This window comes from Amborella trichopoda, chromosome 7 (assembly GCF_054954075.1).
Source record: "Amborella trichopoda isolate Santa Cruz 75 chromosome 7, AtrichopodaSantaCruz75HAP2 v2.0, whole genome shotgun sequence".
Lineage (NCBI taxonomy): Eukaryota > Viridiplantae > Streptophyta > Magnoliopsida > Amborellales > Amborellaceae > Amborella > Amborella trichopoda.
The window spans coordinates 2,406,985-2,426,573 of record NC_142342.1 but is presented as its reverse complement, the minus strand read 5'-3'; the positions used below and the strand labels follow the sequence as shown (position 1 = coordinate 2,426,573).

The window sequence follows — 19,589 nt, the reverse complement described above, 5'->3', positions numbered from 1 at the left end:
GTCTATGTACTCATAAGTTGTAGACTATATCTAATTTAAATCCTAACAATTGTATATGCTCCCGTACCTTACTGAACCAAAAAGTATTTTTTGTTTTAGTTCTACATCGAAATTTTACTTTATGCTTCTAGCATATAAATTGTATCTCTTCGATAATAACAATTGTCCAAACAAAGACATTCGTGGGGGAAAAAAAGAGAAGAAAGGAAAAAAAAAAAAAGAGAAGAAGGAAACAAAAAAAGGGATGAAAAAAAAAAGAAAAAAAAGGCTTTTTGTTTTTATTCCCTATTATATTTCCTTCATTTTCTTCTTTTTTCCTCTTTTTTATTTTTGTTTTTTTGTTTTTTTCCTCATTTTTTCTTCTTTTTCTTTTTTTTCTTTTTTCTCTATTATTTTCTTTCTTTTCTGTGTACTCATAAGCATTAGGCCTTATCTAATTTCAATTCTAACAATTTTTCATGCTCGCGTGCCTTGCCACACGAGGGAAAAAAAAGAGAGGAAAGAAAAAAAGAAAAAAAAAATAGAGAAAAAAAAAAAAAACATTGAAGAAAAAAAAATGTTTTTGTTTTTATTTTTATTTTTTCTCTATTATTTTTTCCTTCATTTTTTTTTCTCTCTTTTTATTTTATTTTAATTATTATTTTTTCTTATTTGTTCTCCTTTTTCTTTTCTCTCTATTATTTTATTTCTTTTCTGTATAATCATAAGCTTCAAGCCATATCTAATTTCAATCCGAACAATTGTATATGCTCGCGTGCTTTGCCGCACCAAAAAGTACTTTATGTTTTTGTCCTACATCAAAATTTTAATATATGTTTCTAATATATAAATTGTATCTCTTCGATAGTAACAATTGTCCTGACAAGGACATACGAGGGAAAAAATAAAATAAAAGCAAAGTAAGAAAAAAAAAAAAAAAAAAAAGAGAAGAAAAAAAAATTATTTTTTTTCATTTTATTGTTTACTATTTCATTCTTCCTTTTTTATTTTGTTCTTCTAACTTTTTATTTTTATTATTAGTATTTTTTTCTCATTTTTTCTCCTTTTTCTTTTCTCTCTATTATTTTCTTTCTTTTTTGTGTACTCATAAGAATATTTACCTCGACTAAACTTTCCACATTCATATAGTAAATAACTTATTTTCTTTCTTAATTTGAATAGGTACACCAATATTTGCCAAAACCTAGGACTTGAAATGCAATATTTCTAGTATCTTTTATTATTATTATTATTATATTAAAGTCTTTTCCAACATCTTCTATACACAAGGCTCACCTGAATTTAGTAGTCGCGTTTTGATTCAACGCTCCATTAAAGATATCATTCACTTGTATGTGTATCAAGTCAACTTCCATGCTTGACACTTTTGATAGTACGCCTCAATGTGCTTCGTTCGTGTATAAAAAATTCAATTTGATGTAATCATAAGACTAATGTTATCGCTTCAAATTGAGACGCTGCAGTCCATGGCTCCTCTAAATTCAATCCTTTGAGTAATTGATTTAACCATGCACTTTTGAAGTGACCATGTCTAAAAACAAGATAAAGAAAAAAATGAATTAGTTAACAGACAATGTAGCTTTGCCATAAAAAACTCTAAATCCGGTTGGATGTAGAGAAGAGATGAATGGAGAACGCCATAGAATTAAGGGAAATTTATCAAAATGCACATTGGAAAGGGAAAAGTTTAAATAGAACCTAGGCTCTAAACCATCAAATTAGAGCCTACCTCAAAACTTTCATTAGAAGAGGTTGTTTTGATGCCCAAATATCATCAAATTGATCATCTCTACATCAAGATGTATGGACATGAGAAAAAAATAAATTTCAAATTTTAGAAATAGTGCACCTTGTAATGCATTTTTAGTCCGTCAAGTTTCAATATTTTCAAGTTTTCATAGATCTGCTGCTCTATCTACGCTATTTTTTAAGCTTTAAATTTTATAACTACAGATAAAAGTATAATTTAAGGCTATAACGTAACTTCCAATATTGAAATTATATTTCTCGACAATATTTGAAGGTGCGCTCTAATTTGATTGTTTAGAGCCTCGGCTCTATACAAACCGCACCCCATTAGAAATGCACTAATTAACATTTACACATTTGTGCGGATTCCAACTCATGATTATGTCTATTTTTATAGCTATGCTGAAATCAAATTAAACGACTTGGATAAAATGTTAAGCAGTTCATATATAATGGTCATTTTGATAAATTTCTCTAGAATTAATTTAGAGAAAAGTATAAAATAAGATCATTTACACTTGGTATAAGGGGGTCACATTAATCTTGACCATTAAATATGAAATTGGGTGGCAACAATTATTTCATTGATCAAACTCAAACTTTGTGACACATCCAAGCTATCAAACTTCACATTGAATGGTTGTAAATAATTATGATCACCTTGTATCAAGAGTAAATAACCTCATTGTATACAATCCCTAAATTTAGTGAGGTACTATACACAGTTGCCATAAGAAACTCTAATTTCAGTGGTGTGGAGAATGGAAGAAGGTGAACGCAAAAGAGCAAGAATTATTAGTGGCAACCTCACCAACTCCCATGTGTAAAATATGGAATGCCTATAGTGTTCTTCAGGGGAGCAAATTGTATATTTACTCCATTAGGTAACAAACTTCTATGGAAGTTTTTTTATTATTATTTAAACACTTATGGCCCGCTTTAGAATCCTAAAATCATTATTTAAGCAAAAATTCAAATTTTGCACTTTTAAAACCTTAGATCATATGGGAAAAGGGTTGGGGTCGTGATGGTAGAATCCCCTATACCTTAGTCACACATTGTGCTCTACAATCCGACTGATAGCTTTGAAGACCTAACTATTTAAAAAGATGGATAGGCGCCGTGTTTCTATTGAGTTTCCCAAAAAAAAAAAAAAAGGCCTTAGATTAGATGGTCCAAATACTAGACGACTTTCAACATTACTTCATGCAAATACAAGATGCATATGATTGGTCCAAATACTAGACGACTTTCGACATTACTTCATGCAAATACAAGATGCATATGATTTCTCTTCACAATTTGTTGCCTGGTAGAGGAGTTTACATCCCCAAAATTGGAATCCTATAAGTACTTCAAGTGGAGTTTTTACTCCGAAAGAGCGTGTACCCTCGGGAGCATAAAACTTTTGGCGTCACTCTGATGGTTTCAACAAACCTATCTAATGTAATGTTGCTATAAAACCTTAGCCGAGACTTTAGGAGGCATGCACTTTTGAACCAATCATAATAAAAAGGGATTAACATAATGTTAACTTTTGACCACAAATTAAACGACTCGTAATAAAAGGGATTAACGGAATGTTAGCTTTTGACCACAAATTAAACGACTCATAATAAAAGGGATTAACGGAATGTTAACTTTTGACCAGAAATTAAACAATAATTTTAACCCTTACTTTTTGCGGTCACAAAGAGCAATAGTGTGTGTTTTTCCTTCAAAACCCAGGCTGTATTTTTTCCTTGAAACCCTGCCATTGATTTAACATACAAGAGATATCAGCCGTTTGTTTCAAGGTTGCCGCCAAAATTTCAACGGTTATGGTTTCAAATCCACACAAAAATGCCATCAGCATGGATTAGGACCATTAGTTAGCTCCTTAGCTGGAAAAATGAGGCCAGGAGAGTTTCTAGTTTAGGAGGGAGTTTATAAAACGATTTTTGTTTTTTTTTGTGGTAATCTGTTTGGGAGGTCCTCCCGGCATTTTGGCTTTCCGGCGAAACTCTACCATGATTGCCGAAGTTCTTGCTGGAAAAGCTCCCAATCCCGAATTTCCAGCGACTAGGGTGATGGCCATTCACGAATTCGTCCCTCTAGTGCATGAAATCATGCCTGAGAAGCTGTTGGATGGGACTAAAGACGACATTCTCTTGCCGGATCTGAAGCCATCGGAAAACAGAGCATTGGTGGAGTTGAGGGCCAAATTAGAAGACGCCATTGTCAATAATAGGTTTCCAAAGCCAGAAAATGACTGGAAGAATGCGACCCAATATGTTGCGCCAATCCAGAACACGTCAGAAAGAACCCAATTGGCAAAACTTCCCGGTGAATCGAAAAATTCAAAGATTATCGAGAACAAAGGAATCGAATTATGGGGTGTCCCTCTTTTACCAAGCTTGGGCCATGAAGGCGCGGACATAATTCTAATGAAATTCTTAAAAGCAAGGGATTTCAAGGCCTCAGAGGCCTTCGATATGTTGCGGAAAACCCTAATTTGGCGAAAGGAATTTAGGATCGATGATGCATTGGACGAGGAATACGGGGAGGGATTGGAGTCTGTTGCTTATATGAATGGCACTGATCGGAAAGGTCATCCCATTTGTTACAACTCTTATGGGGCCTTCCATGATAAGGTTCTGTACCAAAAGGCATTTGGTAGTGAAGAGAACTGTGAGAAATTCATGAGATGGAGGTTTCAGTTCTTGGAGAAGAGCATAAAGAAGCTGAAGTTCAAGGCAGGAGAGGTACATTCCATGCTTCAAATAACGGACCTTAAGAACTCGCCCGGACCGTCGAAGAAGGAGCTTCGAGCTGCTACCAAGAAGGCAATCCTACTGCTTCAAGACAACTACCCTGAGCTTGTGGCCAAAAATGTAAGCACAATAAACCCCGATCACATATTCTCCATATTTGGAATAAGTGATTTCAAAATTGCCATGTCAACTCAGAATTGCCTAAGTTCGTTAGGGATCAAGTTCATAATGATTTAGGAAAGGATTGCTAAAAAATTGGAGTAGTCTCCTGAGTCTAGTGTCCCTATTGTTATTTTCTCATAAAATCGGGCCTCTGACTAGACCAAGTGCTGACCAACTTGGGCTCAGGACCCTAGTCTAGGGTCCCTATTGTTAAGGAATCCTCCTAGAAAACCTGATTTTATGTTTGTCACCCATTTTCTAAAAAACTTTTAATTTTCTCAAATTGGCCCAATGTCAAACCTTGAAGGTTTGAAGTTTACTCTTTTTTCTTTATAAATTGTTCTTAACATTCAACTTGGGACATTCAAGGTCAAATGTTAGTTTTTGTTGTGTTTTGTTCTCAAACATCAATTTTAGAAGGTCCAAAATATATTTTGAGAACTTTTTTTGGCTATTGATTTTGTTGGTTTTTTTGGAAACAACAACTTGGGACCTTCAAAGTCCAAAATTGCTATTTTGAGACCTTTTACTGTTCCAAACATTAATTGCAGACCTTAAACATTCGACGTAAGGGCAATTTGGAAAAAAAAAAAAACCCAAAACCAAGGGGTATGAATGTAAAACCAAACTTTTGAGTGAAATTTGTTTAATAATTGTAGTTCAAAAAGATACTAGTGTAAATTTCTCTAAAATATTTTGTTTTTAGAATATTATTTTATTTTTCTTAGGGTAAATCAGAATTTAAGCATTAGAGATATTGTTATGTTGCACTCCTTATGTGCCTCATTTCTTGAAACCAAAAGACCACATCCTATATCCATGCTAGAAATTGCCATTTCTCATTTGATTCTCTTGTCAACTTTTTGGTTTCAGGTGTTCGTCAATGTGCCTTTCTGGTATTATGCCTTCAATGCAGTATTATCAACCATCTTGACACAGCGCACCACAAGCAAATTCATCTTTGCTCGTCCATCTCGAGTCATGGAGACTCTTCTCAAGTAAAGCCTACTCTTTTTTTCTTTTTCTTTTTTTTTTTGAACAGCAAGTAAAGCCTAATCTTTCTCATAAGTAACATTTTTATAGTTAGAGGGGAAAATATTATTAAAAAGATCAAACCACCTAAACAATTAACGAGGTGTGTGGTTTGATTGGCAGTTTACCGAACAATGTGATTACATTTCAAACTTTTTTCCATTTAGTGTAAGTAATACAATGATTTCACAGTTATAGCTAGTATGATCTCAAATATCCTGCCAAACATCTACATTTCAGTTTCTCCCTTCTTGTATCCATTCAATCCAAAACCCTGCCGAGATTAGTCCACTTTCATTCTGTTTTTTTTTTCTTTTTTTCTCTCTTTCCTCCTTGAAACAAGAGGGGAAGGAAGTTTTTCTCAAAAAGAATTTATTTTTTCTCTCATTTTCATTCCTTCCCACCTTAATAACCATAATCAAGAAAGGGGAGTGCAAATGCATATGGGAATAAGTGATTGATATCTGTCAAAAGACCTACTAAAGCCCTAAATCTTCTTAAGAAATTTGTAGAAAAATACCCAGATTGCCGTTATTCCAAGTTTCGAACCTTGAACAAGTGATGACATGGTACATTAGATAAATCATTTAAACCAAACGACCTAAATGTGCCCGACAATTCTAGGTTCTGAACCTATAACACGAATATTTATGAAAAAAAACTTATTATGGTTTTGGAACAAAACAAGTGACGGCGATTTAGTATATGGTTTTATGTAAAGTCATTCGAGCCAAAAGATGTAAATTCTAATGGTTGATCTGGGTTCCAAAATCATAATAAAATTAATTAAAGAAAAAACATATTTCAAGTTCAGAAGCCAGAGCAAGCATGGACATTTAAGTCATTTGGCTCAAGTAATTTAAATGGCCAAGTTACTAAAATGACTATATTTGTTTAGGGTTCCAAACCCAAAACATGGTTGGTTGGTATAAGTCTTTCCCAATATAATAGTTGATGAGATACCTAAGTGAGATGATTTTCTTAAAAAACTATTTCGTTGGTGAATTAGTTGATTTAACTGCCTCATGAATTGCTTAAAGTAGCTTGTCCATTTTATTGATTTTCTTCCTAGCTGTAGGGCGAATTTTGGTTTTATATTTTGCTACTAAAATAGATTATTTATTTCAAATAGGTTTATTGCTCCAGAAGACATACCAATTAAATATGGTGGCTTTAAAAGAGAGAATGATGAGGAGTTTAGCTCTATAAATGGTGCAGTTTCAAAGTCACGGGTCAAAGGCAGAGCAACAGAAACTATTCAATTTCATGCTCCTATGGTAAATTTTCATTCTTGATTCCATGTCTTATTATTAGAAATAAATTGGAAAATAGTTTATATATAAGATAAACAAATGGAAATTAGATAAAACAACCAAAAAAGTAGAACTAAGCGACCTAAGAATTAAATTAAGGAATAAAAATAATATATTCATGTTTAATTTGAATTTGATATATTAAAGAAAGTCTTTTATCCAATTTCTTAGTTGAAAATCATGCAAGATAATTTTCATTAACTAATGATTATGGTTCAATTTTTTTTTATTCATCAGAAGATCCATATATAAAAACATAATACGACTATGTGGAAGATTCAAACAGTAAGTGGGGTATTATCCCCATGTAAACAAACTGGAGCAAAGTTAGTAAGTCACTTGATCACGATAAATCTGCACGTAGAAAAATAGTTATTCGTATGATTTTGGTCCAAGAAATGGAGTGAAAATAGGAGTTAGAAATTACAATGTGCTTATATATCAGTGTAAGCCCAACAACTCAGATTTATATTTAAATTCACTATTAATAGCTATTATATTTAAATAGGTTTTAAATATAAGGTCAGCCCACCAGATGGAAAAGTGTAAGCCCAACGGCCCAGATCGAATATGGGCCAATCTGACAGTCTTGACATCATTTCGTAATAAAATTTTAATATTTGTTTACAAATCTAAATCACATGAAATTTTAGGCGTCCATTCTTCTCTTCAAGACGCACCGAATAAAATTATTTAAAAAATAATTCATAAAATTGAATTAACTAAAATACCCCTGAAAATATTCAACAGTATTTTGGTCAATTTAATTTTTGTGAAATATTTTTTTAATATTTTTATTAAATTCTCCTATTTATAAAGAATAGATATTTTAAATTCAAGTGATTTGAATTTGTAGAAAGATAAAATAAAATTCAAATACAAAATACAATCGTGACCGTCAAATCGGTCCAGATTCAATCTAGCCCATTGAACTTACACTGTTCCATCAACTGGTGAGTTGTGTGTGTGTAGAGGTTCTGGGTAAATTTCTCTTAAGAAGATAAAAGCAAGAACAAGGAATTAAAGACAAAACAAAGGAATTCAATTGATAATGCAAGTAATCAAATACTAGATTATCATTAAGACCTCATCATTTTTAACTAGTAAAATTCTTCCATTTAACAAACTTATAAAGGCTAAAATAATAGGGAAGGTCTACAAAGAGACCATTAATCTTTTGTACATAGATGTCACAATCATTGTTGCTCCTTAAATTTCAAAATCAGTAGATGTAAGAGTGTTATTGAATAGATATAAAGTTCCAAAAAACAAATTCTCAGGTTTCCTGACTCACCCAAGATATCCAGTTTGACATCTAATGAGTGGGAACGATTGTGACCTCCATGTACAATAGATAAATAGTCTTTTTATAGACCATCTTAAAATAATACAGTGTGGATACCTAAAGATTTTATGATTGGGCTTTTGAAGATCAAATGTAAATTTAATTAAATTCAAATGTAAATTTAATCAACTTGATATATATATATATATATATATATATATATATATATATATATATATATATATATAATTTAATTATTTATTTATGTAATAAGGCTCCATGTCTTTATTGAATATGAGCAGGCAGGGTTCACATTTGTCTGGGATGTAACAGTGGTGGGTGGAGAAGTAAGCTACAAGGAGGAGTTCATACCAGAGGATGAGGGCTCATATATAGTCTTGATCCAAAAAGAGAAGAAAATCACAACTTTTGAAGAACCCATCAGAAACTCCTTCCATATTTCAGAGCCTGGAAAGGTAGTGATCACCATTGATAATTCCACCTTTTGGAAAAAGAAAATCCTTTATAGAACAAAATCAAAGAGAACAGTTATTCCTGGGAGCCACAGAGAATTGTCATTCAGTGACCCATATGCATTTCGTGGAATAGAATTGTGATTTGAGAAACTCAAAATGGGGTTGAGGTCATGGTGGTAGTGCCACTTGAGCCTTAGTTATTGGTCTAAGTTTTTATTACCACTGACACATGAAAACCAACAATTATTTCTAAAATGGGTACAGACTTGTATTCCCCATTTATTTACCCGAAAAAACAAAAAAAAAAGTTAAGAATGTAATTTTTTTATTCGTTCATTCATTTATATTGGTTATTGTGGTATGGAGAGAAGAAAGAAAAGAAAAAAGAGGACATGGATTGGCAAGGGGAAGAAGTTGTACATTATTATTTACAATGATGTAATTGTTTAAATTTTCACATCATTTCTTCTCCTTAGTTGTAAATTTCCATTATCCAGTTTCTGTTTAAATCTAAATAAACTTGGATATTTTTTCTTTTTTTAGGTAAGTCAATGGGGGAGAAGGCCCCCTACTTATTATTATTAATAGAAAAGGAGAAAATGCTACTCATAGGTTTACAACCCTACAATAGCGTAATTGTTCCAAATCATGAAGTAATTCATTAATCGAAATGGAGAAAATACAACTCATAGGTTTACAACCCTATAGTAGGGTAATTGTACCAAATTATGAAGTAAAGATAGAGAAATAAAATCCAACGGTCTAGAATTAAACTTAGATATTTTAGTCTGTGCATATGGTACTATCTCATACAAGTACTTTTTTCATTTTCTTCTTCTTCTTTTTTTTTCCCTCTCAAGAAGCTAAGAGTCCAATGCTAAGGAGGGCACCTTCAACAGTGTGATGCACCTTTTCATTTATTTTATAATCTTACTAACAAATTAAAAACTTAAAGAGTCCAACTCGCACTCACCAAGTTATTCACACTCGGCATACTGACTAGCTACAACCAATGTTCAAAAAAGCACCGATTCGATTTGAAACCGAGAGATCCGGACTGAGTATCGGCTTGGTCGTTCCAGATCCAGCCAAAAAAAAGGATTCGACTGTGTCTGTATAGTAAATTGGTCATAAGTCTCACCGAATCTGTTGATTATGACGTCACAACTCATCTCATCTGTTGATTGTCATCAAACCGAGTATTAACTTCATCACACTTTTTAAACTCTGGAGGGTATTTATGTAATTTTTGTTAAAAATGGGAACAATCACAATGGCCACATATGCCTCTCTCAACCATAGCCCCTTAAGTCCACCTGCCCCATGTTCCATCATTTTTTTTCAACTACCCCTGGTGCCACATGCCCCACCATGCTTCATCTTTTCAAACACCCTTAGTGCCACATGCCCATGCTCCATCATGCTTTTAAAGCACACATTTGATAGTGGTACTGAAAAGGCAAATTCACATCAAACTTATGGTATCTTTTTAATGTTGGACTTTTCATCACATTGAATGGGCTAATTATATTTTTTACTTAAGAATTAGACATTTCATCCCATTCCATAGTCTAATTAAAAGATGGAGCATGGGCACACATAATTTGACCGTTGGATATTTCATCCCATTCAATAGTCTATTTTTTGGATGTGGGAAATTTCATTTCATTCTATTTTTTATCTAGAAATATATGGTCTAATTATATTTTTTATTTTTATGAGCCTCTTACATAAATTTAAGAAATATTAATTTAGTTTTTTAACCTAAGAATACACGGTCTAATTCTGAGTTTTTTATGACTCGGCAGACTGACAAGCTCGAGCGAGTCCGAATTAGAGCCTTGTCCCATGTCTTCTTAACTATTTAAACTTTGAATTTTATTGGAGTGGTATTTTAAATACCATCTCTCCCATGACAGTCATTTCATTCCTTTCTTATCAGTTTTGGCTTAGAGTGTATGCTCCCCACAAGGATACATAGAAGTATAGAGTAGTGGTGTCGGGATCGAGCCTGTCACCTAAGGTGTCTAGTGCAATCAACTGGACTGGTTTTTTCAAAAATAAAGAAAACTAAGAATAAAGTTTAAAAACATAGGGTGCATTACACAGTTACTAACTGGACTAGTCTGGTTGAACGTAAAAACCATGTGTAGTTGAAAACTAGTTAAAACCAATATTGTTTGGTTTTGATTGGTAAGAGCTGCCGATTTTAACCGGTTCAATAGGAGAAACGAATGGAAGTTTTTTCAACTATTAGATCTATCTTTTTGCTTTTCTTTTTTTTGTAAAATCAAGTCCAACCGGTTTGTCAGTAATTTGACCGGTTTGGCTTGGACCTAACTGCTAACCAGATCAGTGGCCAGTCTCATCTTGATAACAAAGTATATTACAAAGAAGATGTATAACTTTGTTTAACTGGTTTGATTGATGAAAATCGATCATCCAACCAGCCAAAATCACTCAAATATTAATTTTGATCAATTGTAACTAAATTATTTTTATTTTGGATTGGACTTATTAAAGAATCGGTTGATAGTTCGGCCAGTTGGACCAAGAAGTCAGGTCTACCGTCTTGATAACTATGGTACAAAGTTTAAGCTTAAGCAGCTCCTTACCCTATGATTCATTTCTTAGCTCATAAACATCATATTCCATCTGGACTTCTAACTTTTACTATCTGCAAATTATAGTTAGGATCCAGTTTCTATGCGGCCAAGCCAGCATATGTAGAAATGCGGCCCAATTAATAAATCTATTTTTTAGATGGATTTTTTGACGTAATTTTTAAGGACATGTAATCTCTAACATGAAGATCATGAGTATGAAAAAATAAGTAAATTTTTAAAACTATAAATAATAATTCTAGTAAGAAAACATTTAGACCGTTAGTTTCCATTGTTTTTAGATAGAACACCTACTTGCATCCGTATCTAAGATGGATGCTTTACACTTTTTGGATCGCATATGTAGTCATGCGGTCCAGCCGCATGAAACAATTCTCCTTATAGTTATTAAAACTTTTTTTTTATGAATACAAAAAAGGAAAGTACATAAAGAGACCATTTAACTTTAATACAATGAGGTCACAATCATTTTTTTTTGTCAGATTTCAAATCAAATGGTTGTGAGTGTATCATTGACTAGACTCTTAGTTCAAAAACATATTTCTTAAACTTTGTGACCCACCCCAAACCATTGAATTTGACATATAATAGTTAGTACCAGCGTTTTAAAAAACGCCGAGTCGAACCGGACTCGCCGGTTCGACTCGGAATTGGCGAAAAGGGACCGGATAGGTTGAAAAATCGGAAATCGTCCGGTTCTAGAGAGAACCAGACGATTCCGCACAGTGACTCGCCGATTCACTGTACGGAATCGGTGAGTCCGTTCGGATTTTTTTTTTTTTTTTTTTTTTATTTTTATTTTATTTTTATTTTTTTTGTAATCCATGATAGATTTTTTTGTAATACTTGATCAATTTTTTTGTAATCCATGATCGAATTGTTTTTGTTTTTTGTAATCCATGATCGAATTTTTTGGTTTTTTGTAACCCATAATAGAATTTTTTGTAATCCATGATCGAAATGTTTGTTTTCTTTTCTTGTAATCCATGATCGCTTTTTTTGTTTTTTGTTTTTTTTTTGTAACCCATGATAGAATTTTTTGTAATCCATGATCGAATGTTTTGTAATACATGATCGAAATGTTTGTTTTTTTTTTGGTAATCCATGATAAAAATGTTTGTTTTTTTTTTTGTAATCCATGATTGAATTTTTTGTTTTTTGCTTTTTTTGTAACCCATGATAGAGTTTTTTGTAATCCATGATTGAATTTTTTGTAATCCATGATCGAACTGTTTTTTTCTTTTTTTGTAATCCACGATTGAATTTTTTGTTTTTTTTTGTTTGTTTTTTTTTGTAATCCATGATCGAATTTTATGTAATCCATGATCGAATTTTATGTAATCCATGATCAAATTTTATGTAATCCATGATCGAATTTTATGTAATCCATGATTGAATTTTTTGAAAATTTGTGATTTTTTTTTTTTAATCCATGATCGAATTTTTTTTTGTAATCCATGATAGAATTTTTTGAAAATTTGTGATTTTTTTTTTAATCCATGATCGATTTTTTTGAAATTTTTTTTTTTTTTTGTTTAATCCATATTATTCAAAGAGAAAATGAGAGAGATGATGATTCTGAGGCCACCCTATCCCAGCCATATTATTCACATATCGAGTCCCAACAGCAACAGTGTAGGGATGAGCACGAAATACTGTAAATTAAATGCTGAATGGCGGTTCATGCAGGGAAAGAACATATCAATATTCGCATATTCATTCAAAAACATGAAAATTCTTAATGGAGTTCCCTCATTTTTTATTGAATTCCTAAAAACCAATATTTATAATGAATTTTAATAATTTTTTCGAATTTTTTTTAAGCTTTATTCTGACCGATTCACCCAATTCTCGATCCGGATCGCCGATTCACCGATCCGGATCGGTTTTTTGGAAGCCCGATCCGGGTCACCGATCCGTTTTTTAAACCATTGGTTAGTACCAATGGTTTAAAAACCGGATCGGTGACCCAGATCGGGCTTTTCAAAAACTGATCCGGATCGGCGAATCGGCGATCGGGATCGGCGAATCGGCGATCCGGATCGGAATCGGGTGAATCGGTCAGAATAAAGCTTCAAAAAAATCCGAAAAAATTATTAAAATTCATTATAAATATTGGTTTTTAGGAATTCAATAAAAAATGAGGGTACTCCATTAAGAATTTTCATGTTTTTGAATGAATATGCGAATATTGATATGTTCTTTCCCTGCATGAACCGCCATTCAGCATTTAATTTACAGTATTTCGTGCTCATCCCTACACTGTTGCTGTTGGGACTCGATATGTGAATAATATGGCTGGGATAGGGTGACCTCAGAATCATCATCTCTCTCGTTTTCTCTTTGAATAATATGGATTAAAAAAAAAAAACAACAAATTTTCAAAAAAATCGATCATGGATTAAAAAAAAAATCACAAATTTTCAAAAAATTCTATCATGGATTACAAAAAAAAATTCGATCATGGATTAAACAAAAAAAATCACAAATTTTCAAAAAATTCAATCATGGATTACATAAAATTCGATCATGGATTACATAAAATTCGATCATGGATTACATAAAATTCGATCATGGATTACAAAAAAAAACAAACAAAAAAAACAAAAAATTCAATCGTGGATTACAAAAAAAGAAAAAAATAGTTCGATCATGGATTACAAAAAATTCAATCATGGATTACAAAAAACTCTATCATGGGTTACAAAAAAAGCAAAAAACAAAAAATTCAATCATGGATTAAAAAAAAACAAACAAACATTTCGATCATGGATTACAAAAAAAAAACAAACATTTCGATCATATATTACAAAACATTCGATCATGGATTACAAAAAATTCTATCATGGGTTACAAAAAAAAAAAAAAATCGATCATGGATTACAAGAAAAGAAAACAAACATTTCGATCATGGATTACAAAAAATTCTATTATGGGTTACAAAAAACCAAAAAATTCGATCATGGATTACCAAAAAAAAAAAAAAATTCCGTACGGAATCGCCGGTTCACTGTTCGGACTCGCCGATTCCGTACAGTGAATCGGCAATTCACTGTACAGAATCGTCCGGTTCTCTCTAGAACCGGACGATTTCCGATTTTTGGGCGATCCGGTTCCTTTTTTACTATTTCCGAGTCGAACCGGGCGAGTCCGGTTCGACTCGGCGTTTTTTCAAACGCTGGTTAGTACCAATGGTTTAAAAATCGGATCGGTGACCCGGATCGGGCTTTTCAAAAACCGATCCGGATCGGCGAATCGGCGATCCGGATCGGAATCGGGTGAATCGGTCATAATAAAGCTTCAAAAAAATCCGAAAAAATTATTAAAATTCATTATAAATATTGTTTTTTAGGAATTCAATAAAAAATGAGGGTACTCCATTAAGAATTTTCATGTTTTTGAATGAATATGCGAATATTGATATGTTCTTCCCCTGCATGAACCGCCATTCAACATTTAATTTACATCACACAAAAGGATAAACATAGAATTATCATGGAATAAGTATATCAACATACATGGACTACAATAAAGCATAAAATTAGTAATATACGATCTAAATTAAGATGTAAAAAGTTTAAATTAACCTGACAGTTCAAAAAGAAAAATAATCACCATATGTAATGATAATATGTTGCGGTAGTTCATGTAGTCATATTCGTTGTTATTTGTTATTGCAAAAGGACAATAATATTTTCGTACATATCAATTACAAACATTTAGAATAATACAAAATGCAAGCTCCAAACATGGCTACAACTCAATTATCAAGAACATACATTTTTTGCATTAAAAAATTAATAATAAAAACAATTCTTCAAAGAGCCGGCTAACATCAATCATTCCAACTAAAAAATCCATGAACAACAGATAAAAAAAATACAGTTTTGTATTGAAAATATAATAACATGCATTTTTTTGCATAAATAATCCATCAACATACAATTTTTTCAACAAAAACTTTAACAATAAAAATTTAAAATATGGTTTAATACCTCATGATAATTAAAACCTTATCACGATTTTCACATCTTTTCGGAAAATCATCATTTTTCAAAAAATTCGATCATGGAAAAAAAAAAAAAAAATTTACAGCAAACTCAAACAATAAAAATTAAAAATTGGGTTTAAATGTTTAATACATCATGATAATCAAAACTTTATCACGATTTTCACATCTTTTCGAAAAATCATCATTTTTCAAAAAATTTGATCATGGATAAAAAGAAATTAAAAAAAAAAGTACAGCAAATTTTCAAAAAATTCGATCATAGATTAAAAAAAAAAATTAACAAATTTTCAAAAAGTTCGATCATGGATTAAAAAAAAAAAATCATAAATTTTCTAAAAATTCGATCATGGATTACAAAAAATTCGATCATGGATTACAAAAAATTCGCTCATGGATTACATAAAATTCGATCATGGATTACATAAAATTCGATCATGGAATACAAAAAAAAAAAAAACATAAAAAAACAAAAAATTCGATCGTGGATTACAAGAACAGAAAAAAACAATTCGATCATATTACAAAAAATTCAATCATGAGTTACAAAAAAAAAAAAAACACAAAAAATTCGATCATGGATTACAAGTAAAAAAACAAACATTTCGATCATGGATTACAAAAAAGTCGATCATGGATTACAGAAAATTCTATCATGGATTACAAAAAATTCGATCATGGATTACATAAAATTCGATCATGGATTACAAAAAAGTCGATCATGGATTACAGAAAATTCTATCATGGATTACAAAAAATTCGTTCATGGATTACATAAAATTCAATCATGCATTACAAAAAAAAAAAAACAAAAAATTCGATCGTGGATTACAAAAAAAAGAAAAAAACAATTACATCATGGATAACAAAAAATTCAATCATTGATTACAAAAAACTCTATCATGGGTTACATAAAAAACAAAAAACAAAAAATTCGATCATGGATTACAAAAAAAAACAAACATTTCGATCATGGATTACAAAACATTCGATCATGGATTACAAAAAATTCTATCATGGGTTACAAAAATAAAAAATAAAAAATAAAATTCGATCATGGATTACAAGAAAAAAAAACAAACATTTTGATCATGGATTACAAAAAATTCGATCATAGATTACAAAAAATTCTATCATGGGCTACAAACAAAAAAAAAAAAAAATTGTTCTTCACAGAGTCGTTTTACATAAGCGATTTTAACTCAAAAATTCACCTCCAAGTGAATAAATTACATCCAATTGACTATATTTTCTGATAAACAACAATATAAGGAATCAAAAACCTAAATTTTTAACACAATATTTCAAATATATCATGAAAACAAAATCAAAAGGCGGAAAAAAAAAAAAAAAACAGCGGAATTTGGTTCCGCAAGCATCTCACTGTTCATATCAAATTTCTTGCTGTAATTGATCAGATTACGTAAAATTGAAAATTTTAAATCATACTAGACACAATAAAGATTAAAAACCCTAATTATTGAACTCATTTTGTTCAAAATATGCCGTGAAATAAATCAAATGGCGGAAAAAAAAAAAAACCCAAAGTTCTTACCTGTTTTTGTGAACCGAAGCCTTCAATCTCCAAAAAACTCTGTTTTTCTCAACGATTATCACAAATTAGTAACAAAATCTTTTGATTCACAGCTTTAAGATCAATATGCCTACAAATTTTGAAAGATTCATGCCCTATTTGGCATGAAATTTCAGAAATGGCGGAAACCCTAAACCCCGAATTTTTCTTGATCCAAAAACAACCAATTTTTCCACCATTTAATCCTTGAAAAATCTGAATAAAGCTGTTTACAGCCTGAAAAACAGATCACATGCCGAAAAAAATAAAAAAAATGATCAAAAAATGACAAATTTGAAAAAATCCGTGAAGAACACTGTGCAACCCGTGTTCTTCACGGACTCGCCGATTCCGCACAGTGAATCGGTGAGTCACTGTGCGGAATCGTCCGGTTCTCTCTAGAACCGGATGATTCCTGGTTTTTGAACCGATCCGGTACCTTTTTCGTGAATTCCGAGTCGAACCGGGCGAGTCCGGTTCGACTCGGCGATTTTTTAAACGCTGGTGAGTACCATTTGTGACCTCTTTATACCAAAACATAAATTCTCTCATTGTATACCATCCCATAAAAAAATACCCCTTGCATGACAGTGTTTGTTTCTATAAACAGAGATTAGGATCCGTCGCCAACCAATTATTCTTTGATAATGATTTAAAGCAAAAAGCTTCACTGGCATTTAAATCATCTTTTAAGCTTAATATACTTTGATAATGAAATTATTAAAAATAAATATTAATAGAAATGAGGGGGGTTTAGGTCTCCCACTCTTTTGATAATCTACCCAGCAATGTGTGTAGCTGTCTACTTGCTGTCGTTTGTCACCCATATTTTTGTTCGAATAATTAAAGGACAGTAAGGGTGGAAAATTTAAAATGGAGTGGCTAAGTCTACCTCTAGAAATTAATTAAAGGATGTAGTTATCAGGTTTATGGTTATCAGGATCGGACATGCCACTGAATAGGTGTGGGGTCTCGTTAAATTAAAACTACTTCTTATATTGATCGAACAGGTTGAAAAACATTTAAAATAATATAAAAAATAAGAATAATAATTTAAAAATAAAAAATAAAAATATAAGAAAAACTTTGACAACTTTTCTTAGTCACTCGAACTTGTCAAAAGCAAATAGTTTGACCAACCAAAATGCGTAAACACTAGTTTTGATTGGATTTTGATCAAATCAAGTTTTTGTTTATTCACCCAAAAGATCAATTTTTTTTTTGCTCTGAGCTGGATCTTCCAAGCCACTGGTCGATGGTCAGGCCAGGTGGTCTGGTCTAATCTTCATTACCATGAACACTCTTTATAACATTTGGTAAGGTTGTCTTCAAAACAGCACCAAATTTTGTTTCAAATAAGGAAAACTTGATAGTAGCTCACTGTAGAATTTGAAGCTCCAATTATGGTGTAGAATTTAAATGTGTTTTGAATTTAAATATGTTTTGAAGGCTTTAAATGGGCAGTTCACAAAATATATAGCAAGATGGACCATTCTTGGGGCTTATAATCCATTTTTCTCTTCAATTCCATGATCAGCGATGATCAATTTTCAAATTTTCCAGTACCTCATCATGTTTTGCAGTCTGATTTGAAATAACGGTGGTATAGAGGCGTGGCTTTACAAAATACTTTCTCTATTACAGAAAAAGGTTTATATAAGATGTCAACCTATAGGAGTAAGGTGTGCCTCAAAATCCATCAGAAAACATTGTTTCAATTCTGGAAAGCCTTCTAATTGATCATCTCGACCTCGAGATGTATGGATATAACAAGAAAAAAGTATTTTAAGTCTTAAAAATAGTGCATCATGTAAAATATCATATGGACTATCTACTTTCAAGATTTTATAGTGTTTATAGATGTGATCGATCTATTCTTTTAAAAAAAAAAATTTAAAAATTTTAAGTAAAGGTGAAAATAGATTTTTTGACCATCCTAGAAATTCCCCACACCAAAATATATCATTTGAAATAGTTTAGAGATGATTGTTTAAGGTTGACAACTTATGCAAAACACACCCTTTATTAAAATCATTAATCTTGGGCAAAAGGTGCTTAAAACTTGAAATAGAAATTATTTAGATCATGGACCCATCCAAAGTTCGAATCCCATGCTGCCTTAATCCATGAAACAAATATTATAGCTTACTTGTCATTTACAGAAAATAAAGGGCATTCATCTAAAACAGCCCTGTTATATAATAAATGTGTGCCCAGCGAAAAAGGTGTTGTTCGCGTGGCCTAATGGATAAGGCGCCCGCCTCCGGAGCGGGAGATTGTGGGTTCGAATCCCACCGTGAACGTTTTGTAAAATTATTCATGTAATTTGACGTTTTAGAGCTACTTCTTTCCATTTACCGTGAACGTTGTGTAAAATTATTCATGTAATTTCAAGTTTTAGAGCTACTTCTTTCCATTTTATTCAGTTATAGTGCAGTGATAAGAAAAATGTATTTTTTTTTAGTTCGAGTCCCACCCGTTGTGTCATTATGCATGTAATTTCAAGTTTTATTATGCTTTAGAGCTACTTCTTTCCATTTTATTCAGTTATAGTGCAGTGATAAGAAAAATGTTTTTATTTTGGTCAGAAGTAGAGGAGAGAGTAGATATGAA

General features: G+C 31.8%; 1 protein-coding gene and 1 non-coding gene across 3 annotated transcripts; both read left to right on the top strand.

The window, feature by feature from the left end:
* Positions 1–3,391: 3,391 nt before the first annotated feature.
* On the top strand, positions 3,392–9,227 carry LOC18447121 (patellin-4). 2 transcript variants are annotated; one of them, XM_006857223.4, is made up of 4 exons: positions 3,392–4,622; positions 5,538–5,662; positions 6,829–6,973; positions 8,597–9,227. In XM_006857223.4, the coding sequence occupies exons 1-4, from the start codon at positions 3,759–3,761 to the stop codon at positions 8,909–8,911; spliced, it is 1,449 nt and encodes a 482-aa protein (XP_006857285.2). In that variant the 5' UTR covers positions 3,392–3,758; the 3' UTR covers positions 8,912–9,227. The 2 variants fall into 2 exon arrangements, with proteins under 2 accessions (XP_006857285.2, XP_088728246.1); XM_088872120.1 differs by having other exon boundaries at positions 3,400–4,622; positions 8,628–9,227.
* A 9,979-nt stretch (positions 9,228–19,206) lies between these two features.
* On the top strand, positions 19,207–19,279 carry TRNAR-CCG (transfer RNA arginine (anticodon CCG)). The gene has a single exon. It is a non-coding gene; the product is annotated as a tRNA-Arg (tRNA).
* Positions 19,280–19,589: the final 310 nt, after the last annotated feature.

What these genes read in the sequence shown, in the direction of transcription:
- LOC18447121 (XM_006857223.4), top strand. Translation starts at nt 3,759, where the DNA reads ATGATTGCCGAAGTTCTTGCTGGAAAAGCTCCCAATCCCGAATTTCCA. An exon ending in CTGAGCTTGTGGCCAAAAAT is followed by an intron (nt 4,623 to 5,537) that starts GTAAGCACAATA and finishes TTTTGGTTTCAG; the next exon opens with GTGTTCGTCAATGTGCCTTT. An exon ending in TTCAATTTCATGCTCCTATG is followed by an intron (nt 6,974 to 8,596) that starts GTAAATTTTCAT and finishes GAATATGAGCAG; the next exon opens with GCAGGGTTCACATTTGTCTG.